The sequence below is a fragment of the Oncorhynchus masou genome, chromosome 2 (assembly GCF_036934945.1).
Source record: "Oncorhynchus masou masou isolate Uvic2021 chromosome 2, UVic_Omas_1.1, whole genome shotgun sequence".
Taxonomy (NCBI): domain Eukaryota; kingdom Metazoa; phylum Chordata; class Actinopteri; order Salmoniformes; family Salmonidae; genus Oncorhynchus; species Oncorhynchus masou.
The window spans coordinates 44,251,944-44,276,533 of NC_088213.1; the positions used below are offsets into that span (position 1 = coordinate 44,251,944).

The window sequence follows — 24,590 nt, forward strand, 5'->3', positions numbered from 1 at the left end:
TACGAGATGTCAACTGGTTTAACGACCAAGTCATCAGGGAAGGGGGAGAGAAAGCAACGCAAGGCTAGCAAGGCTTGTCCTGGCAGTTGCAGCAATTACATGGCCCATTCTGATTCCCATCAGTTATGTGCTGCCTGCTTCGGTATGGACCACACTATGGCAGCTTTTGTGGACCACGCTAGATGTGCACATTGCGTCCAGATGTCCTTAAATGTAGCGCAAGGTACATGGAAAGGGAAACCTCCTACTAGGGGAGTGGCGACTTCATCCTGAAGTTGTCGAGGAGGTGTGGGGACACTACGGCAGAGCTCTGCCGTCGATCTGTAGGCATCGCAGGACAATGCACACTGTCGCTTGTTCTTTGCGATGAGAGATCACTGCGCTCCTCTACAGTGCTTCTGTACACTGTTTTTAAATGTTTTAAAAATGTATTTAACCTTTTATTTAACGAGGCAAGTCAGTTAAGAACAAATTCTTATTTACAACGAGGGCCTACCCCGGCCAAACCCTAACTTGGGACTCCCAATCACGACCGGTTGTGATACAGCCCAGGATCGAATCAGGGTCTGTAGTGACGCCTCTAGCACTGAGATGCAGTGCCTTAGACAGCTGCGCCAATAGCCTTTCCTCCTGTGGGCCTGACCCCCACCCCCCAGGACTCACCCCCTGGTTCGTTGTTTTATAAAGGTATCCGTACGGTCTCCAAGCCACTTGCCGCTGGTTTTGAACCCCTGGAGACGGTGCATCAACCTCTTAAGGAGCCCCCTCCTTTTTTTCCATTTTCACCTAAAGTGATATACCCAAATCTGACTGCCTGTAGCTCAGGCCCTGAAGCAAGGATATGTATATTCTTGGTACCATTTATAAGGAAACCATTTTGAGTTTGTGGAAAAGTGAAAGGAATGTAGGAGAATATAACACAATAGATCTGGTAAAAGATAAGAAAAAGAAAAAACAACCGTTCAAAAACGTTTGTATTTTTTCGTACCATGATTTTTGAAATGCAAGAGAAAGGCCATAATGTACTATTCCAGCAGGGGTGCAATTTTGGCCACGAGATGGCAGCGGTGTATGTGCAACGTTTTAGACTTATCCAATGAGCCATTGCATTTCTGTAAAAAAAAAAATGTATCAAGACTGCCCAAATATGCCTAACTTGTATATTAATTGTGCACTCTCCTCAAACAATAGCATGGTGTTCTTTCACTGTAATAGCTGTAAATTGGACAGTGCAGTTAGATTAACAAGAATTTAAGCTTTCTGCCAATATCAGATATGTCTATGTCCTGGGAAATGTTCTTGTTGCTTACAACCTCGTGCTAATCGCATTAGCCTACGTTAGCTCAACCTTATCGTGTAAGGGACACTGATCCCGAAGAAGTTTTAAGACTCTATCTTATAAGATGGTACTGTTGTTCACCGTGGCCACTGAGCATGTTTGCAACCTTCATGTGCTCTCAGTTCATCCTTCACGCGCTCAGTTTGCCCCCAACTACTCCAAGGTTACAATATGCCCTAAATGACATATAGTAGTCAAGCCATTAATCTCTTTCCCTTATATCCGCTGCCATTCTCTTCCCCAGAGCAGCGGCGCCTGTACACATTGTGTCCACTGTAAACCCTGCACATCGACATGGACAGGATGAGGCCATTCCGGGGGTGTGACCAACTGTTAGTTTGCTTTACCAAACCTGCTCGGGGTAGGGCTTTGTCCAAACAACGCCTTTCCCCCTGGGTAGTGGAGGCTATCACCAAGGCCTACAGTTGTCAGGGACTGCCGTCTCCCCTGGGTGTCAAGGCGCTTTCCACTAGAGAAATTGCTACGTCTTGGACACTGTTCAGGGGTATCTCCGTCTCTGAGATTTGTTTGGCGGCTAGTTGGGCTTCCCATCACACCTTTGGGAGGTTCTACCGTCTGGATGTCACTGCGCCCTTCTTGGCACACACAGACCTCGGCGCTGGAGCTGAGTAGGATAGATCAGGTACATTACTACAGTTGAAGCCAGAGGTTGGAGTCATTAAAACTCATTTTTCAACCACTCCGCAAATTTCTTGTCAACAAACTATAGTTTTGGCAAGTCGGTAAGGACATCTAACTGCCTTTGTGCATGACACAAGTCATTTTTCCAACAATTGTTTACAGACAGATTACTTCACTTATAATTCACTGTATAACAAGTCCAGTGGGTCAGAAGTTTGCATACACTAAGTTGACTGTGCCTTTGAACAGCTTGGAAAATTCCAGAAAATTATGTCATGGCTTTAGAAGCTTCTGATAGGCTAATTGACATCATTTGAGTGATTTTGAAGTTTACCTGTGGATGTATTTCAAGGCCTACCTTCAAACTCAGTGCCTCTTTGCTTGACATCATAGGGAAATCAATATAAATTAGCCAAGACCTCAGAAAACAAATTGTAGATCTCCACAAGTCTGGTTCATCCTTGGGAGCAATTTCCAAATGCCTGAAGGTACCACGTTCATCTGTAAAAACAATAGTATGCAAGTATAAACACCATGGGACCACACAGCCATCATACCGCTCAAGAAGGAGACGCGTTCTGTATCCTAGAGATGAACGTACCTTGGTGTGAAAAGTGCAAATCAATCCCAGAACAACAGCAAAGGACCTTGACAAATAATCAGCATTCATCACGCTTTCAACTCAGGTGAAACATCGGAGAAGAATATTGTTGGTGTTGCAGATTCCCGAAAGTAGGAAATAATGTTGTGAATAAAATGTCACAGGGTAAACATTATTTTAAGCTATTATTTGATTTTCCTCTGGCCAGGAAATGCTTTTTTCCTTTTTTATTATTGTTATTTGGAGAAGTTTGTGTGATAGTGCTGCAGCTCGAAGAGAGCCCAAGCATGGCCTTTTCCACAGCAATTTAAAAAGGAGCTGCTATAGTCTTACTGCGGTTACATCGCTCCTTGGAAAGCTATGTTTGGAAGTTAGCTTGCATAATAAAACACATGCCAATAGTTTAAAATGTCTCATGTCTCAACTTCTGAAATGATTACTCCTATACCAGGCTGGTATTTAATGTGGTTTATTATGAGATGATTATAATAGATTTAAGTGGGGTCCTTCATGCTCATGATAACGACATATGTTTTTGTGAGAAATTATCCTGTATAAAGTACAAGGCAACGTAGAAGCAGTACAGACAAGCAGTACACAGGGGAGAAACATCAGAATAAAAAGAAACTAGGAATAAATAAAGTGAAGAATCAAAAAGAAAACACAAAACAAATAACTGCATCATAATGCAATATACCTGCAGGTTTTAAGTAAACTGTTACCAAAATGGAATTTGTGGTTTTGCGCTTAAGGATATATTTATGGCATCAGCTTTGGCTTCTGAAGTCAATGAGCACACTGATCCACCACCCTTTGCATGGTGATAGGCTCCTGTTTGACCTTGTGCCCTTGGCAAAATATTCATATCAATCTCTGTCAGAGTAAAGGGACTGACGATAGGTATTTTAGACCTGCATTTCCATCATTAGTCTCCTTCAGTCCTGTACTTACTGCAAATAAAGAGTTCCTTTTCAACTAAATGTAAAGGGAACCCTTAAAGGGGAAGTCCAGTCAGAGATATATGTTGCTCCTCACATTTATTGGTATATTTGATATCATTTATTATGTATGTTTCAAATCAAATTGTATTTGTCAGATGCTTTGGAAGTGAAATACTTACTTACAGGCCCTACCCAACAATGCAGAGAGAGAGAAAAATAGACAAATATTAACACGAGGAACCAGTACCGAGTCGATGTGCAGGGGTACGAGGTAATTGAGGTAGATATGTACATACTGATAGGGGTAAAGAAAATAGGCAAGAGGATAAATAATAAACAGTAACAGTAGCGCATATGATGAGCCAAAATACTTAGTCCAAAAAGGGTCCATGCAGACAGTTAAAGAGTTAACCATTAGCTTCCCGGACTATTGAGTAACTATATGGCTTGGAGGTAGAAGCTGTTCAGGGTCCTGTTGGTTCCAGACTTGTTGTATTGGTTCCGCTGGCCGTGCGGTAGCAGAGAGAACGGTCTATGACTTGGGTGGCGCTGACAATTTTTAGGGCCATCCTCTGACACCACTTGGTATACAGGTCCTGGATGGCAGGGAGCTTGGCCCCAGTGATGTACTGTGCTGTCCGTACTACCTTCTGTAGCGTCTTGCGGTCGGAATCCAGGCAGTTGCCACAACAACAGTCAAAATGCTCTCAAAGGTGCAGCCAAAGAACATTTTAAGGATCTCAGGGCCCATGCCAAATATTTTCAGCCTCCTGAGGGGGAAAATGCATGGTTGTGCCTTCTTCACAACTGTGTTGGTGTGTGTGGACCATGATAATTTCTTAGTGATGCGAATGCCAAGGAATTTGAAGCTCTCAACCTGCTCCACTACAGCCCGTCGATGTGGATAGGGGCATGCTTGCCCCTCCGTTTCCTGTAATCCACGATTAGCTCCTTTGTCTTGATGATGTTGCGGGAAAGGTTGTTGTGCTGGCACCACACTACCAGGTCTCTGACCTCCTCCCTGTAGGCTGTCTCATCGTCGTCGGTGATCAGACTTACCACACTCGTGTCCTTTGCAAACTTAATGATGGTGTTGGAGTCGTGCGCGGCCACGGAGTTGTGAGTGAACAGGGAGTATAGGAGAGGACTAAGCACGCACCCCTGAGGGGCCTCTGTGTTGAGGGTCAGCATGGTGGATGTGTTGTTGCCTACCCTCACCATCTGGGGTTCAACCCGTCAGGAAGTCCAGTATCCAATTGCAGAGGGAGGCAACTTAGTGGTGAGCTTGGGGGGCGCTATGGTGTTGAACGCTGAGATGTAGTCAATGAACAGCATTCTCATGTCGGTGTTCCTTTTGTCCAGGTGGGAAAGGGCAGTGTGGAGTGCAACAGATATTGTATTATCGTTGGATCTGTTGGGGCAGTATGTGAACTGGAGTGGGTCCAGGGTGTCTGGGATGTTGGTGTTGATGTGAGCCGTTATCAGCCTTTCAAAGCATTTCATGGCTACAGATGTGAGTGCTACACTGCGATAGTCATTTAGACAGGTTACCTTGGTGTTCTTGGGCACAGGGACTATGGTGGTCTGCTTGAAACATGTAGGTATTACAGACTGGGTCAGGGAGAGTTTGAGAATGTAACTGAAGACACTAGCCAGCTGGCCAGCACATGCTCTGAGTACGCGTCTTGGTAATCCGTCTGACCTTGTGAATGTTAACCTTTTTAAAGATCTTTCTTACATCGGCTATGGAAAGGGTGTTCACACATTCTTCTGGAACAGCTGGTGTCCTCATGCATGATTCAGTGTTGCTAGCCTTGAAGCAAGCATAGAATCCTTTTAGCTCGTTGGTAGGCTTGCATCAATGGACAGCTCGCAGCTGGGTTTCTATTTGTAATCCGTGGTAATTTGCAAGCCCTGCCACATCCGACGAGCTTCAGAGCCATTGTAGTTGAATACAATCTTGGTCCCGAATTGATGGCTTGGGGGTAGAAGCTGGCCTGTTTGATGGTTCGTCGGAGGGCGTAGCAGGATATCTTATAAGCGTCCGGATTAGTGTCCCACACCTTGAAAGCGGCAGCTCTAGCCTTTAGCGCAGTGTGGATGTTGCCTGTAATCCATGGCTTCTGGTTGGGATATGTACGTACTGTCACTATGGGGACTACGTCGTTGATACACTTAATGAAGTATTAATGAAGCAGGTGACTGATGTTGTAAACTCCTCAATGGTATCGGATGAATCCCGGAACATATTCCAGTCTGTGCTAGCGAAACCGTCCTGTTGCTTAGCATCCGCTTCATCGTACCACTTCTGTATTGAGCACGGGTACTTCCTGTTTGAGATTTTACTTGCATGCAGGAATCAGGAGGATAGAGTTATGGTCAGATTTGCCAAAGGGAGGGAGAGCCTTGTATGCTTTTCTGTGTGTGTGGAGTAAAGGTGATCTAGAGTTTTGTCACCTCTAGTTGCACAGATGACATGCTGGTAAACATTTGGTAAAACAAATGTTAGTTTCCTTGCATTAAAATCACCGGCCACGAGAGACGTCGCCTCTGGATGTGCCTTTTCTTGTTTGCTTTAGGCCATATGCAGCTCATTGAGTGTGGCGTTAGTTCCAGCATCGGTTTGTCACATACAACACTTAAGGAGAAAAATACAAAGTAGTCTGTAATGTCAGAGGTTTACGTTCCCTCTCCTCTACCTATTCAGGGGAATAGTTTTAAGTGTTGTCATCAACAATGATGGTATATCATGGCAGGGGATACAGTAGCTGTACGATAGCATTGTGGACGCACAATTAGCTCAATTGAGACTGGGATTTCCACTTTTAATTTACGCTAACTCCTGTGGCAGTATTGAAGATTTGAGACACATAAACAATAGTGAATACACTCATAAAACTCGTGAAAATCATTATAATGGCATGTTTAACCATTGTATACATTTGAAAGTTGTGCCTTCTTAGGTATAGACAGGGGAGATACTGTATAATCCATTGTAGAATTTACACTAGCTAGTGTGCAACCTGTGAAAATATAGCCCTTTGCTACTCATATGTTCCTACGTTCTATGTTCTACTCCTAGATCCAGTTTGTGCTGTTCTATGAAGGGAGTAGTACACAACGTTGTACCAGATCTTAAGTTTCTTGGCAATTTCTCGCATGGAATACCCTTAATTTCTCAGAACAAGAATAGACTAATGAGTTTCAGAAGAAAGTACTTTGTTTCTGGCCATTTTGAGCCTGTAATTGAACCCACAAATGCTGATGCTCCAGATACTCAACTAGTCTAAAGAAGAACAGTTTTTTGCTTCTTTAATCAGCACAGTTTTCAGCTGTACTAACATAATTGCAAAAGGGTTTTCTGATGATCAATTAGCCTTTTAAAATGATCCATTTGGATTAGCTAACACAATGTGCCATTGGAACACAGGAGTGATGGTTGCTTATAATGGGCCTCAGTACGCCTATGTAGATATTCCATGAAAAATCTGCCGTTTCCAGCTACAATAGCCATTTACAACATTAACAATGTCGACACTGTATTTCTGACCAATTTTATGTTATTTTAATGTACAAAAGATGTGCTTTTCTTTCAAAAAATTAGGACATTTCTATGTGACCCCAAACTTTTTTGAACTGCACTCTAAGTGCCATAAAGTAATCATAAAATAGCCGTAAAGTCATCAGAAGAAACTCTCTACAACACTCTCTATAGCTTACTGTATGTTTCACTTATTAAAAGCTAACGGATGTTGATTGTTGACACCTGAATTCAACAAAATGCAGCAGGAGAATGTGAAGGAGTTTCATGTATTGTCTGTACGTGTCAATATGGGAGCCTATTTCTACTTAGTTGTTCTGGCTTCAGTGTTGTAAAATGAGACAGCCGGACTTGTCACATAAATGCAATGCTAATTCAGTTATTTCGGAGAGCAACCTAAGGACAGACATGACTCTCCTTGAACCTGACCGTTCACAACACAACCACTCAGTAAGACAGTTGTAGTTGCCTCTTCTCTGACATAGCTTGGAGTTAACACAGAACGTCTGGGTCTAGGCCTAGATGGTGTGAGAAATCTGGGAATCCTGCAATTGCTGATATACTGAAACACCAGCTATTTCATTCAAAGAAGAGGGCTGTCTTGAATTGAGAACGTCTTTACTATTAAATAAATACACATGAAATTAGGTACATTTACATTACATTACACAGAAAAGGACGAGAAAAGCTATGGAATTGTACTGCTAATTCATTCAATGTCTCATATATAGATATTACGAGACGTGTCCATGTTCACAATAAAAAATACCTTTAATACATTTCATCGATCCAAATGTTTAAACCTGGGTTTATTTTCCCAATGAGGCCCGAGCCTCAGAGGGAGCATGAGGTTCACCAGTAGTGGAACTGACGGCTGCAGGATGCCACGACACACCCCTCCATGTTGGCCTCCGGTTCCCACCCCTGGCACTGGCAGTCCAGGTTAATGTTTTGGAACTACACGAGGTGTTTGGCCCCGAGCTGAACTGCGTGCAAAAGCGTGTCAGGGACCCAATAACTCAGACTTAATGGCTGAGCCCGGGCGATTGTTATCTGTTGTGATACGCTGTAGATATTCCACTGGACCTTAATAAAGAAGAGACTGCAGTGTATTGGTACCCATGAGATTCTAATACGGGAATGGTTTCATGTTCATGAACGCCGACACCACCTGCTAACCTGATAGATATTGTATATGCTGTATTGATAACCTGGAATGATAAGCTGGTATTTGTAGATAACATGGAATGATAACCTGGCATTGGATACCCTGTAATGATAACCTGGTACCCATAAATAACCTGTAATGATAACCTTAATGATAACTTGGTCTTTATAGATAACTGGAATGATAACCTGGTATTTATAGATAACCTGGAATGGTCTTTGATAACCTGGTATTTGTAGATAACTTTGAATGATAACCTGCTATTCATAAATAACCTGGAATGGTCCCCGATAACCTGGTATCTGTAGATAACCTTGAACAATAACTTGGGACGATAACCTGGCATTTGAAGATAACCTGGAATGATAACCTGGTATTCATGTCCTGTTTATCTTTTGTTACAGTGCTGTCAGTTGATGGCTTAGGAGAGGATGTGCTGGCTGGTACTCTTGGAATTGTCAGAGAAAGAGCAAATATTATGACTGGTCATCTGGGGTGAGACAACGGACATCGATAACCACAGATCTACTGCAAGAGTGAACCCAGCGATCGGACATCGGAAGTTTGAATGGACAAATTAGACATTGGGACACTATACGGAGTGCACAAGGAACGAAAATCTTTCCTAGTAAACCTGGAGGCAGGGAAATGAGTAAGTCATGTCCCAAATGATTGCCTTAATTATTACATATATACCTATATATGAAGTGATGGAACTAGAGACTTATCCGAGTTCAAATATGTTTTTCTTTATGTGTGAAACAGTGTCTTGTAAGGAAGAGATGTGAATATTTTAATAAGAAAGAGAAAAAATGTTTGGTTGTAATGTCGACAATGTTTTAGTTGGGTCTGCTTTGTAGGTGTCATTGATAACCAAATGGTGGAGCTGCTCTCTGCTTACTTGCAGCCAGCAGAATGAGTCAATCTATTTTTATCTTGTTTCGTATTGTCAACCAAAATAAGGCTGGCTTGAGGCGGAGCTGCACGCTCAGCTACCAGCTACAATGTCTTTCAATTCACAACATCATGTTATGACAACCATATTCCAATTCAGAAAGGAGTAGGGAGTCAAAAATTAGACAAAATGACTCAATATACATGAAACATATCTGATTATTTTTCTCCTCTATTTTTCACATACTGTAAGCATCTGGTCACACACTCTCAAACACAAAAGATGTCAGGTACGCACACACGCACGCACGCACACACACACACACACACAAACACAAACACACACACACACACACACACACACACACACACACACACACACACACACACACACACACACACACACACACACACAGAATGATCTACCGAAGTGACACAAAGGGTTTTCCCTACGATGCAAATTGTATTATGTTAGTGATAGAATTGATCAGCTGCTTTGTTGACGCAAACCTCGATCCATTTGAAGTTAACTGTATGCAAAGTAACATGGAAGTGTGTTATATATATTTTTTTAAACCTAGCCTTGACTATATTACTTAACCAAAGTTTAAACCCTGAATTTATTGTACGTGGTGGACACTTCCTCTGGAGATGTCGTGAAAATAGATACACATTGAATAGAACATATATGTACATATGCTGATGTTTATATATACGTGTCCTACGATCTGTCGCAAATCATGACATTCGAGACAATTCTATTTAGTTTGACTGTTAACAATGTTCAGATCTTCAGAAGTCATGTTCCATTTTTATTTACATGAACATTGAACATGTTGTGGATGCTGCTCCAACAAGATCCATGATTTTCCACTTCAATTTGAGTTTTTTGACAAGTGGGCTATTTCTTCTTTTTTTGTGCTGTTCTCATATAACTGCTCGTAGAAAATCCGCCCACTCTCTTTAGGCCTGCTTTCAAAGACACAGATTTGTATGCACTGCTTGCTTGTTGCAGCGTTGTCAGACAAATCAAGTGTTTGCTTTTTTAAAACATAAATGCCATCTTGTGTTTATCCCCATCCTTCTTACATTCAGTCAACAGCCAAGAACTTAGTAATGCTCGCTCCTGGGCGTACTGTCTATTATTGTGAGGTTGGCCCATGATGACTGTGCTTTAGAGCATCAACTACACAGAGTTCTTTATTTTTTTTATGTTATTGAAAGGGGTGGAACCTAATATTTTATACTGTATTATTTGCATAGACAATGTACTGCATTTATATATTCTCTTCCATAAAAAGAAAACTAACATATTTCATTGTACTGTCTGAAAAGACATAGACCACTTGAATCCGGAGATGGAAAATGCTCTGATATCAGTCCCCCCCCCCCCCCCCCCCCACACACACACACCACCACCACCACCACCACTCCACCAATATGTGTCTATTGTTATTGGTTATGATATATCCCTCTATTACAAAATAGTTAGAGGGCTGTAGTCAAGATGTTCCTCAATATTCAGAAAACCTTATCAAACTTACCATGCTAGCCTCTGCTAAAATTGACTTTGTTATCAAATTCTTAAGCATCATTGGGCTATTTACCCTTGATCGCAGAAAGAGTAAGCGCTGTCTATTCCCTGATCCCATAGTCCCATTGTTCTACATTTTGAAGCAAACACAAAGCGTATGCACATTCTGAAAATTGATGTCTATCAATCAGTGTATAAGTTTAAATCTAAATCCCTCAGCAATTAATGGTATAATTTAGTGTGCCTGGCAAAGAGTTGCTGTGTCTTGCCATAGTTAAGCTAAACTACTCTGGATTCCCAAATTGTAGTTGAATAAGCAGTAACTTAAGGGAAAGATGTATCTTTCAAAATCAAGTTTTTCTAGTATATTACGATGCTGCTATACTGTTAGATACTATATACTGTTAGATACTGTATACTGTTAGATACTGTATACTGTTAGATACTGTATACTGTTAGCAAAGCTGACCTTCTTCCTAGTTAACTACCTAATGCGTAGTACAACTCCGAAGTGGTGGCTTCTTTTGAAAATATCAGTCAGTGTTATGTTCCGGCCTAAAGCACTTTGCATAATGATGAGAATATTTAAAAAATCCAAAAAACATTGTAAGTAATTGGTATAGCCTGAGTATCCAACAATGATATTTGACCACATTATGGTAACATATTATGGTAATGGCCTAATTGTGATTGGACTGAACTGAAAAGACAAAGTCAAAGAAAAGGCTTTTTACAATGCCGTAATATCAAAGATGGGGCTTAGCCCTGTCTACAATATCTATGTGTATCCTTAGTATAGATATGAGGCCTGCTTCAAGGTGTGACTAGTTACAGTGAAAAGGTCCAGAAAATGTACAACTACCTGGTCTGTCTTTGAACACTAACCTGGGCCCGTACTCACATAAAGTGTCTCAGAGTGCTGATCTAGGATCAGTTCCCCTGTCCAGGTTATCTTATTCATGGTAATATAAAAGGCAAAACTGATCCTTTATCAGCACTCCTTCTCTGACGCGATTGATACATACAGCCCCAAGTATGACAAATGCATACAAATCAAATCAAGTTCCTCACTTCAAAATCATTACAAAGACATGTTTTAACAATTGCATACATTTGAAAGTAGTGCCTTCTTCGGTATAGACGTGGGAGCTGCTAAGGGTCCATAGTATATATAAATATATGTTTTCTGCACACGCTTCACAGTCAACAGGTTCAGACTAACAGTGAAACGCTTACATGCGGGTTCATTTCCAACAACGCAGAGTTAAAGATACAAAAAAAAAAATGTAATACGACATTTAAATACACGAGGAATTAATACACAGTGAATAACAAATAAAAATAAAGAGTAAAAGTAACATGGATATATACAGGGAGTACCAGTACCGAGTCGATGTGTAGAGGTACGATGTGATTGAGGTAGCTATGTGTTGTACATATAGGTAGGGGCAAATTGACTAGGCAGCAGGATAGATAACCCACAGTAGCGGCATGCGTATATGGTGAGTGTGAAAGTGTGTGTGTTGCGTCAGTATGCATGTGTGTGCATGTTATGTGTGTGTGGGCGTATTTAGGATGTGTGTGTGTGTGTGTTTGTTACTGTAATACGTTTCAGCCATGGAATCATTGTACCATCACTAAGTACGTTTACCGTGAACATCCACATGGAAATGGCATGGGTTATTCTTCTGTTAAAATGTAACTCAATGTTAATGCAGTCTGCGTATGTGTGTGTATTTGAACCATTCATTTTCATGAACACTGGAGGGTCATTAAAGGGAGTGAAATCAAAATGGAACTTGATATTAAAACAACTCTGTTGAAGTGTATTTCAGGAAGTGTATAATATTTTTACAGTCCACATGTGATAAAGTGCCCATGTTTTGGTCAGCCCTGCTTTTCTTCTGCATGATGCTTTGTTTTTGAAAAGTGCATCCTAATCTGAGATGTTTGTATTCTTTTCTTGCGGTTACTTCCTGTCTGTGTACTCCCTTTGGAGCTCGTTCATTTCCTACCTATATTTTTATTTTTATTTATTTAGTTAAATCTTCAGACTTTTAGATTTTCTACATTAATATCATTTTTTGTAGGCAGCACTATGAGACGTGATCAAACGGAGTATGTGCAATGTTGAATAAAGAAAAATATAATATATGAAATAAAAAACGACTGCGAGAGTGACTCAAAGGTATTGCAACAACGTGATCTGTGAGTGGTATTCATATGTCACCTCATCATTTACTGGTTATGTCCTTATGCAAGAACATGTTTTGCATTATTTTCTCTCCTATAGATGTTGATATATAGTGTTTGGAAGGATTCCAAATCCAAAGACGCATATGGCAATTACAATAAATAAGGACTTGATGAATTCAATTCGGAATAAGATGTTTCCCTAAAAATGCTTATTGCTGCCATAGGCATTCTGTGACTCATCCTAGTTTTTCCAAATTTGGAAACAGACAGTGTCACCCAGGGTCTTTTAGAATGTTCCAAGCTTTCTTACGTCTGTCACCCAGTTGCCTCGAAGGCTTCCCAATAACCAGAAATATTCTGTATAAACCACTCTTGACAATTTTCTTTTTCTCTTTATCTCATCATTTGAAAGATATTCTTGACAAGACCATTTCTAAAATGTGTTAGTCCACAACAATGTCCTACATGGATTTCTCGAGACGATAACCAGTGTAGCCTCGTCGCTAACCAGGCTTCCCGAAAACACGTTCCATGGCAGAAATGAGTTGAAGAGAGGTCGAACCACGTCAAACCACTCAAATGCCTTGCTTGGGCAGAGCTCCAAAGGTTCTCACCAGATGAGTGCTGTGAGGACTAAAGATGTCTACAATACAAGCACTGGTGACAAAACATTTTAGAACGTTTGAAGCACGCTGGTTTTCACGGCATTTCTACTTTATTTTGAGATGAGCTAAGGCTGCAGCACGGGAGAAATGGTCTACGATGCTGGCTATATCAATAATATAATAATAATATATTAATAATAATTAATATGTTTATGGAGTGATATTTGGCTATGCAGGCTAGCATGAGGGACAGGAAGTAGCTAGCCACAATGAGGTTCATTTTGAGAAATGTCAGCTAACCTTGTACCGTGAGCTACTAGCTTGTTCAATTTCGGTCACGATTAGAAATCCATTTAAAAAATAAAAAATAAAGAATGTTATTGACCTCAAAGGTTAGCTGTGAGCCCAGTATCTAGCTTATCCAGGGTCAGTGATAGGACTACATAGACAGTACATGGTTGCTCTATCTCCCTCAAACCTCAAAGCCTTTTTTCTTTGTTCCTAAATTACAAGGGTTGGATTTGCACTAAACATATTTATATGTCAGCACTTAAAAGCCATATGCAACATCTGGTATATGGTTTGCCTCAGATACACTGTCTGCTGGTATCATTTTAAATTGAGAACATGTAACGTTTAGCAATTCTCTGTTTCAGATGACAGATCCCCATAAGGCCAGTAATGCCACCATGCTGTAGGCCTATGGTTGCATTGATGATACATGCCATATGATAAGCTGCTAAATGGATTCAGATAGCTGATATACTGAGACAGTGACAATCAAACAAAACAGATGGGAGATCTTACAACTAGACAAAAAGGAAACGTTCATTTGAGAACACAACAGAGAAACACAGACAAGAAAATTACTTTAAACCTATAAAATTATCTCCACCAACAAGAGGGGTGTGAACAGTTTGTGTCATGAACAGTGCTTGTGCCCATTGAAATAGACTTGGCGCAGGATGTTCCCCAATGCTGGAAGGTGGGCCCCGAGTGAAAACGCTTGGGAACCCCTGGTCTAAAAATTAATAGATCATTGAGTAGTAAAAAGTAGCATAATTTCAGGTGAACAAAAAAACCTCCATACCAGCGGTGGCCAACCTCGCTCCACTGATCCCTGACCTACTGGGTGTTCCGGCCCAGTAATAGCACATTTGATTATCAACTCATTAGGTTGGATAAGTTTAATCAGGTGTGTTATTGCTGGGCTGAAACATAACCCTGCACACCCAGCAGACCTCCAGCAGGATTGGCCTGCTCCAATTGTCATTGGTTGAAACATTATGTATATGATGTTTAACTATGTTTCTGTATTGAACATGTGGTTACAGTACGTAGGAATACACATATAACCCATGGCATATACACTCAGTGTCCAGTTTATTAGGTACACCCATCTAGTACCGGGTCAGAATCCCCTTTGCCTCCAGAACAGCCTGAATTCTTCGGGGCATGGAACCGTTGATCAATTGGTATCAAGGGACCTAACGTGTGCCAGGAAAACATTCCCCACACCATTACACCACCACCACCAGCCTGTACTGTTAACACCAGGCAGGATGGGGCCGTGGACTGTTTACGCCAAATCCTGACTGCCATAGACATGACGCAACAGAAAAAGGGATTTGTCAGACCAGGCGATGTTCTCAATTGTCCAGTGTTGATGATCGCGTATCCACTGGAGCCACTTCTCCTTGTTTCTAGGTGATAGGAGTGGAACCCATTGTGGTCGTCTGCTGCAATAGTCCATCAGTGACAAGGACCGATGATTTCTGCCTTCCGAGATGCCGTTCTGCACACCACTGTTGTACTGTGCCGTTATTTTCCTGTTTGTGGCCTGCCTGTTAGCTTTCACGATTCTTGCCATTCTTCTTTGACCTCTCATCAACAAACTGGATGTTTTTTGTTTGTCCCACCATTCTCGGTAAACCCTAGACACTGTCGTGCTTGAAAAGCCCTGGAGGTCGGCCGTTTCTGAGATTCTGCAACTGGTGCGCCTGGTGCGCTCAAAGTCGCTTAGGTCACTCGTTTTACCCATTCTAACATTCAACCGAACAGTAACTGAATGCCTTGTCTGCCTGCTTTATATAGCAAGCCACAGCTACGTGGAGCAAATCATTTTCGTGAACAGGGTGGTGTATCAAATAAACTGGTAGACCTACATATGTTAGCAAATGTTGCTTACAAAAATACAGCTGATATGCACAGTTGCTTTGTGTGAATGTGTTAAAGTTCACAGTTAGCCATTGTTATGTACAGTGCCTTGCGAAAGTATTCGGCCCCCTTGAACTTTGCGACCTTTTGCCACATTTCGGGCTTCAAACATAAAGATATAAAACTGTATTTTTTTGTGAAGAATCAACAACAAGTGGGACACAATCATGAAGTGGAACGACATTTATTGGATATTTCAAACTTTTTTAACAAATCAAAAACTGAAAAATTGGGCGTGCAAAATTATTCAGCCCCTTTACTTTCAGTGCAGCAAACTCTCTCCAGAAGTTCAGTGAGGATCTCTGAATGATCCAATGTTGACCTAAATGACTAATGATGATAAATACAATCCACCTGTGTGTAATCAAGTCTCCGTATAAATGCACCTGCACTGTGATAGTCTCAGAGGTCCGTTAAAAGCGCAGAGAGCATCATGAAGAACAAGGAACACACCAGGCAGGTCCGAGCTGGATTTGGATACAAAAAGATTTCCCAAGCTTTAAACATCCCAAGGAGCACTGTGCAAGCGATAATATTGAAATGGAAGGAGTATCAGACCACCGCAAATCTACCAAGACCTGGCCGTCCCTCTAAACTTTCAGCTCATACAAGGAGAAGACTGATCAGAGATGCAGCCAAGAGGCCCATGATCACTCTGGATGAACTGCAGAGATCTACAGCTGAGGTGGGAGACTCTGTCCATAGGACAACAATCAGTCGTATATTGCACAAATCTGGCCTTTATGGAAGAGTGGCAAGAAGAAAACCATTTCTTGAAGATATCCATAAAAAGTGTCGTTTAAAGTTTGCCACAAGCCACATGTGGAAGAAGGTGCTCTGGTCAGATGAAACCAAAATTGAACTTTTTGGCAACAATGCAAAACGTTATGTTTGGCGTAAAAGCAACACAGCTCATCACCCTGAACACACCATCCCCACTGTCAAACATGGTGGTGGCAGCATCATGGTTTGGGCCTGTTACTAGTACTGTAATACATTATTTCACATTTTCTAAATGTATTTACTTACTTGAATAGGTTCTCCCACTGCCTCCGTTTTTTGGATCCTTAATAAAACAAACTAATAGTAATTCAAGATTTTTCCAGTGATAGCAAAGTGCAGCCAGTAGCCATATGGATGATTGGAATTGTCACCAGAGCTGTTTAGAATGTGTTGTGATGTTTGACTTTACCAGCATAATCCACTTTCAGTTTCTAGAAACATAAATCACAGACTATCAGCCACACTTGAGAACTTCAAAGCGAGCACTTGAAACTAGCAACTCCTCTCCACAAAATGTGTCCTACAGGATGGAAAACAGTGATGCACATAACACACAGCACCCCTTCTATGGGCGTGTGGGGGGAGGGTTCTTGAAATGTAACATCCAATCAACATTCAGACTGTTTTTGCGATAAAAAACTATGTGATTTTGAAGGTATGGCAACGCGAGACTACAACCAATGTAATCTCTTAAACTCCCATCAAAATCGTCAACCATCCAACTGTTGCTGGTTGGAATGAATGTGAACTGTCCCTTTGGTTACCTAATGATTTATTTATTACAAAAGCAGAGTGTTAATGTCATGTAACATTTGACGCCAACGTGGAAGTAGTGGTTCGCTGGCTCTGAGTCTTTCCCTCAGTTACTGTTCAGTTAGATAAAAGGATCCAGCATGTTTTATTTAATGACTGGCCGCTTTCGTCTCTCACTCAGTGTCAGCTCACCTCCGTCACTAGAGATTGAGGATCACAAAAACAGGACGTTTTCTTCCACAGGCGTCTTTAGGTTGTTGTTTTTGAAACCTGATGCTTGAGTCGTTCATGTTTGGCGCTGTTTTAAATATTTTAAATGGGTCTGTCGTGCTACAATTGCTTGACTCTTGGACAAGCGCCAGCCGCATCAGTCAAGCCCTCGACAAAGGCATTGAGCTGTACCTGCTCTCTGTGCTTCTCACAAATTGGCTCCACAGGGACACGTCCACAGCAGCAGCCACTGCTTTGCAGCAGCCAAACCACAAGCGTCACCACAGGGACATTTAACCCAGCTGTTTTTAGACAAATACCACTGAAGCCAAAAATCTTACAAATACCTAAAGTATTTGAAATGTTGATGAGTGCATTACTACTTCATTGCGTTTTTTTAAAGGGGACACGACATTTGAAATACACCTGGAGCAAGGGTAACAAAATAATTGTCCCCTTGACGATTCTGGATTCTTATCATACTGATCATCAAGGAGTCAATTATTTTGTTACCCTGGCTTCAGGTGTATCTGAAGTGTCCTCTCCCCTTTAAGAAAGGGAATGAGGAAATAATGCACTTGTCATTGTGTGCGATAGTGTTCTCTCTCAAAGGTCAATGTGTGACACTGGGGCAAGACCACGGGTGCGTAAATTAGACCTATGTGGAGTTATATATAGCCGGGCGCCCATCACAGCTGTCCTCTGAAACTGGGTGAACCTGCAGAGGGGGATACAAAAGGTTCTGGCCACATACACTTGCAGCGCACACGAGCACATGACGGGACACACATGCGCAACACATACAGAAACAACCCCAAACCGCATATAGAGTAATGTTTGTTGTTGGTTCCATCGCTTTTGTTTGCGCCTACCACCGTCTTCCAGGAATAGGCTCCATCACTCAAAGGCGTAACACAAGACTTGACAGAGAACAATATCCCTGCACATGGTAGGCCCAGTGCTACGTTCCCATGCCAGCAAATGTGACGTTCGTCTTTTCTGCCTCCTTCCACTCGGAGCACTGGGAAACAAAATGCCTCTGTACGGTACCGGCCCCTGAAATGGGACACCCCAAAACCCCAATGGTACCGGTCTACTACTCTACACATCACTGTAACTTCCCATCCCTCCTATGAGCTATCTTACCATTTGCAATAGTGGTCTGTACAATTGGACAGCAGGTTGTCAGAGAAATGAAGATGACGTATGTATGTGTCCTACAAAATCACCCCTCGTGTCAATAGGTGACAAAAAACATGTCAAGTTGATGGATAAGGCCAATGGATAAGATGCCCTTGTACTGGTTTGAAAACGCTAATAGTCAAAGACAACCGTGCTATGACTCAAGCACCAACCTTCCCTTAGGGTGTGTTTACAAAAGCATTGCAGACAGCGTGACTGGCCCTGACCTTGGATGTGGAGCGATAGCATTTGTTTTGCTCTCTCAACTCATCAAACGTAGTGATTTAATACATGTGAAACGGCTAAGGTGAGCACATTAAAGGGCTTCACCTGAATAATGTACACAAGAGGTTTTGAGATGCACTAGTGTTTGCGGTGAGATGTTTTTTCTGCAAAAGACTAAATAAAAGTTTGTTTACCTAACCTAAGGGTGAATTTAATTACACCTGCATTAGCAATGTTCAAGCATTATCTTTGTTGACACGACTGCTAACCCTGCACATGTCCACATTCTGAGAACGGGAAGCATTTCCCCATGTTTACGTACTGTACTATGAATACTGAAAAGCAAACTTGAGAGAAGATGAGAAGTGTCACAACATGTAATAAGAAGACTTGTATTTGAGTGGGGGGAAAAAATCGATGAAAATACAAATAGGCTTTTCCAGTCATTGTTCACTTGTCAACTGGCCGTCATCTCACAAAACAAATACAATCTAAATGTAAGCAGAAATTGCTTTATGTTGGGACTGCCTAACTTGGTAGAGGTGATACCCAAGATAACAGAAAATAATGTGCTCCCACCTTGTGTCACTAAAATCATGCATTTACAGGGTAGTTACATAAACCAGTACATTGTAATTACATTGCAAGTATACATTGTTAATTGGCATTTCTCTAGTACTTACAAATTGTGATCCTTCATATAAAGTTGGAACAAACTGGTACTATGGGGTGAACAGGTAGACAATTAAGCCCAGTAACGTACAATATCTGTGGTTGAACCCCTAACACTGAATTCATAACATCTGTAATCAACTCACAACAGTACATTCATCATAGCACCTCTGTGTGTTTGGGGTTAGGTGGTCACAGGTCAACTGCCAAAGGGAGGTCAAGTTCCAATAATGAGGTCTTGACCTATTGCGTTGATTTGCCAGCCAGAGTTTTGGAGCATGTTGTTATGTCTTTACTGTTCCATAATCCCACCAGATCCAAGATAACCACAAGGTTGTGGAGAATTATATTCTTGGATGGATTAAAAACATGTTTTGTTAGGTAATGTGAGGAGTGCTTATGATGAGGTAGTTTCACTCCTTCAACACCCTGTCTACCATTGCAAAAGAAAAGAGTGAGTAAAAAAGGATGTTTGGGAAGATCTTTTAAATTTTTTTTTATGGCGGCTTGAATAAGGCAAAATAAATTAACTTTGCTGAACTATATACCAGACTTTTTACGAAAGCCAATCATTGAAGATCTATGGTAAAGACAAACATATTCAATACACACGTCATGATACATTACACTCTGATCACCTTGCTGAGCTAGTTTTAGGTTTAGCAGTTACCTACAGAATGAGCCTGTGTATGACCTAGTGTAGTTCATCCAAATGGTTTAGCCATTCATGTGTGCACTTTCCCCATGACTATGTAATGTTCTGGGCTCGTCATAGCCTATCAATGAAAGGGCTGCAAATAAGACATCAGTTTGATAGTAGGCGTTATGTAACGCGTGATGTTTTGCTCCAATTGTCTGCAGGAGCTCTGTCTGAGCTTATCCCCTTGTCTCTTGAGGACGCTGCCAGGAATGAAGCCGTTTGTACGTAGAGAGAGGGCGCTGTGTTGCTCTGGCAGCGAAATGCGTTTGGGTGAGGTGTGAAGGGAACATTTTGTTTGTTGTCATGGTAACTGCCGGCATGGTTTGTCTGGAGCAAAAAAACATACCCTGGCAAGGGGCTAGTCTGATTCCAGCACTGATTCAGAGGAGAGCTCTCATCCATATCCTCCATTTTGAAAGAGAGGTTGATCTTATTGAAAAGGCTAAACGTTTTATTGTGCACAGAATTTGAAGAACTAAAGGCTAAGACCCTGTTCAATCAAAACATGGAACTGGATTTTCAGGTAAAGTGCATACCCAGCAAACAGGGGATTTCCCGAGGACATGCAGTGACATTCCCATTAGGTCCCTTAAAGGTTTTGGCTGACATTTTAAGAACCTTGAGTGATGGTCCCAAGGGAACATTCTCTGGGGGACCTTTGTCTAGTTCCCTGTAAGTTCCCAGGACGTCACTGAGGACCATTTCAGGACTTTCATTTTTACTAGTCCCGAGGATGCTGTGAGATGCTGCTTTGGGAACGTTCTCTGGGGAACCTTTGTCTAGTTCCTGTAAGTTCCAACGTCCTAAAGACTAGTAAAATTAACATCCTGAGAACGTCCTGATTCCAGCACTCTGGTGGAAATTTTCTGGGGGACCTTTGTCTAGTACCCTGTAAGTTCCCTGGACGTCCCTGAGGACCTTATTAGGACATTTTTGGGATGTTAATTTTACTAGTCCTTAGGACGTCGCATGATGGTCCCAAGGGACCGTTCTCTGGGAGACCTTTGTCTAGTTCCCTGTAAGTTCCCGGGGACATCACTGAGGACCATGTCAGGAGCTTTATATAACGTTCTCAGGAGGTTCATTTGACTAGTCTTTAGGGCGTCGTGTGATGATCACAAGGGAACGTGTTCCAGGGGACCTTTTTCTAGTTCCCGGTTTGATCTGGGGACGTCCCCGGGACAAACCGGGAACTAGACAAAACCTCCACACGTTCATAACACAATGTCCTGATGACTTTTGGCGACCATTTCGCGACGTCCTAACTACTCATTATTGTTAGCCGGGCAACAATAAAAATTCTCCTGTGTAGCAAGTTGTCACCGTCTATGGCAGGGTTCCCTGACTGACGGCCCACAGGTGATTTTGTTTGGCCCCCCAAGTTTTCTGACATAAAAGACTGTAAAAACACCAGAAAATCAGATCCAAATTATTTACATTTTGGAAATCTGTTCCAAAGTCTTTCTTCGCATAATGGAGAGATGCTGTATATGTGATTGTACACACATGAAAGCAAGGTTTGAAATTATTAGGTTTTAGTCAAATGTTATATCTGTTTCGGCTTCTTGTAGTCAATTTGCAGTCGACAAATTATTTGCAATTATGTTCCAGCCCCTGACCATCCACTCATGCTAATGACCTTTACAGGGGACCAGGACAGTAAAATAATCATTAGGAAAGTCCTTCTAAATAGATACATTATCTGTGGATATATCAATAAATCTATGTCCTTAATGTGGATAACTTGGGAATTGTAATTGGCAATCTGTGAAAAAGAGAGAGTTGACTGGCCGTTGAGTGGCACCCTGACTGAAGAGAGCGATAGCAGTCTGCGCTAGTCTTGGCTAAGCTGAGACACAGTTGTTTGCTGTCACTGCTTGTTTTGAGATACATTTCAGGCTGACATCTTCCAGACTTCCCTGACGAGGAGAAGAGGAGGAGAGAAAGAGAGAATCAGAACACTTCTTCTTCAAGTCACACGCACTAGAGGAATATAGATGCATTCATCAAAGACCTCACACACACACACACACACACACACACACACACACACACACACACACACACACACACACACACACACACACACACACACACACACACACACACACACACTCAAGCATGCGGCATGTGCAGATGTAACGTTCGCCTAATTCACTCATACTCGACTGTAATCCGCTGCACAACTGTAACATGATTGAGGTCTGCTTTGATTGTTTGCACGAGTGTGAACCAAAAGTCATACACAATCCTCCTCCAAGAACCATACTAAAATTAGCATGACCTTTTTAAATCTTGTTTTTCTCACAGACCAAAATAGAAACGAAATGGCTCGAAGGGAAACAAAAAGCATCCTCTGGTTCTGAGAAATTTCTGAGCGCAGGCTTTACATAAAATGAATTTAGCGTGGACTCACGTAACCACGCTCGATTTGAAACATAATGAAGAAGCAGGAAAAAAATGTGAAACCTATTTAATTTCTCAGAGTTGCTCGGCTAATGAATTTGCAGTAAAGCTGCAGACATGACACACGGCGTTGACAGCGACGCGCTTGACAGGGAGCTGGCATTGGGGAGCAGCTAAACTGATAGACTCATGCTGTTACGGTAATGTTGCCTTCGGCGTTATTGGCCTTCTCAGCATCTGTTCTGAAAGCTCCTAAATCCGGGGAGAAGGTGCCGACCTAAACAGGTACGTATGCACGTAGCACTGGGATAGGATCTATGTTTGCCCACCTGTACCTAACTTTGACCAAAGTAAGTTACCAGACGGATCCAGCGCCAGTTTCTGAGGACAGATTTATGTTCTCCATCTTTACATCCAGAGGCTATATAGGCTCCAAATCATTGATGCATGACTGGAAAAAGGCATGCATCCAAGACCAAATTAACCCGGGGGGCCCAGAAACTGTCTTCAGCAACTCAGTTATTCATCCCAAATACGATGTCCAAATCTTCATCTTAACCTTTAACAGAGGTTTGATGATTAATACAGACATAGACATTCTATGTTTGTAGACCCGCCATTCAGAGCAGAGTGTAACGATGTGCGCTGAGAGTCGGGAAGCAAGTTCAGGGAGGGAATGTTTTAATAAAATAAACAGAACATAATACAAAACAAGAACCTCGAACAACGCACACACATGAAACAGAAACAATGACGCCTGGGGAAGGAACCAAAGGGAGTGACAAAATTAAGGCAGGTAATCAAGGAAGTGATGGAGTCCAGGTGCGTCTGTAGACGCGCAGCTGCACGTAACGATGGTAACAGGTGTGCGCCATAACGAGCAGCCGTTAGAGGCCGGAGATGGAGTACACATGACACAGAGCCACCTGTTTAAAATAAATACAAGTTAGCCTGTTTTGCATGTAATTCTGTCATTAATTTGTGTCACATAATTGCAAACAATTTAAAGAAAGAAATCCTTAATAAAGCAGTATACAAACTAGGTCTCTTTAGCCCCCTGCACCTCTTTGATTCAGTGGGGTGGGTTAAATGCGGAAGACACATTTCGGGTTGAATGCATTAAAAGTTGTGCAACTGACTAGGTATGACCTATTCCTTTCCCTTTCCTTCTTGAGTAAAGCAGCTCCAAGATGCAGCTGTTTCAAACTGATTACAGACTACAAAGGCATTATGACGACCAACCCCTTTAAAAACATTCACACGCAACACCGGCCAGAAAACATCGGCCAGAAAAGATTAAATGCATTAGCCATGCTGTCGAACTAGCATGACTTCACTCAGAGAATGCCAGACTTTGAATGACAAAGTAATTGAGAAGTTTGCCCACAAGAAGGACTGTCGCACCACCTTCTTGTTCAAGCACAGCACAACAACGGTGAGTCCAGAAATATGTCCGCTGCTGCAGAAGTGATGTATTATGCCAGGGAGAAAACATGTGTATAGTGTAGCTAAGAAAGTAACACTAAGTGTACAGTGCATTCGGAAAGGATTCAGACCGCTTGACTTTTTCCACATTGTTATGTTACTGCCTTATTCTAAAATATATTAAATCGTTTTCCCCCCCCCTCATCAATCTACACACAATAACCCATAATGACAAAGCACAAAAATATATACAAAAGTACTTTGTTGAAGCACCTTTGGCAGCGATTACAGACTCGAATCTTCATTGGTATGACGCTACAAGAATGGCACACCTGTGTTTTGGGAGTTTCTCCCATTCTTCTCTGTAGATCCTCTCAAGCTCTGTGTGAGATTGTATGGTGAGCTTCACTGCATAGCTATTTTCAGGTCTCTCCAGAGATGTTCGATAGGGTTCAAGTCCAGGCTCTGTGTGGGCCACTCAAGGACATTCGTAGACTTGTCCCAAAGCCACTACTGCGTTGTCTTGGCTGTGTGCTTAGGGTCGTGAACTTTCGCC

General features: G+C 41.9%; 2 protein-coding genes across 2 annotated transcripts in view; one reads left to right on the forward strand and one right to left on the reverse strand.

Annotated features, from left to right (window-relative positions):
* The window catches only part of LOC135505850 (potassium voltage-gated channel subfamily A member 1-like), a 35,153-nt gene extending 24,675 nt beyond the window's left edge, over window positions 1–10,478 (forward strand). The window contains exon 2 of the mRNA XM_064925046.1: window positions 8,637–10,478. The gene's annotated coding sequence lies outside the window, so the exon portion shown is untranslated. The remainder of the gene's footprint in view (window positions 1–8,636) is intronic.
* A 12,801-nt stretch (window positions 10,479–23,279) lies between these two features.
* LOC135505858 (CD151 antigen-like) overlaps window positions 23,280–24,590 on the reverse strand; it is a 92,489-nt gene continuing 91,178 nt past the window's right edge. Inside the window, exon 8 of the mRNA XM_064925065.1 lies at window positions 23,280–23,535. Within this exon, the coding sequence (XP_064781137.1) occupies window positions 23,497–23,535 (39 nt within the window). The 3' untranslated portion in view covers window positions 23,280–23,496. The remainder of the gene's footprint in view (window positions 23,536–24,590) is intronic.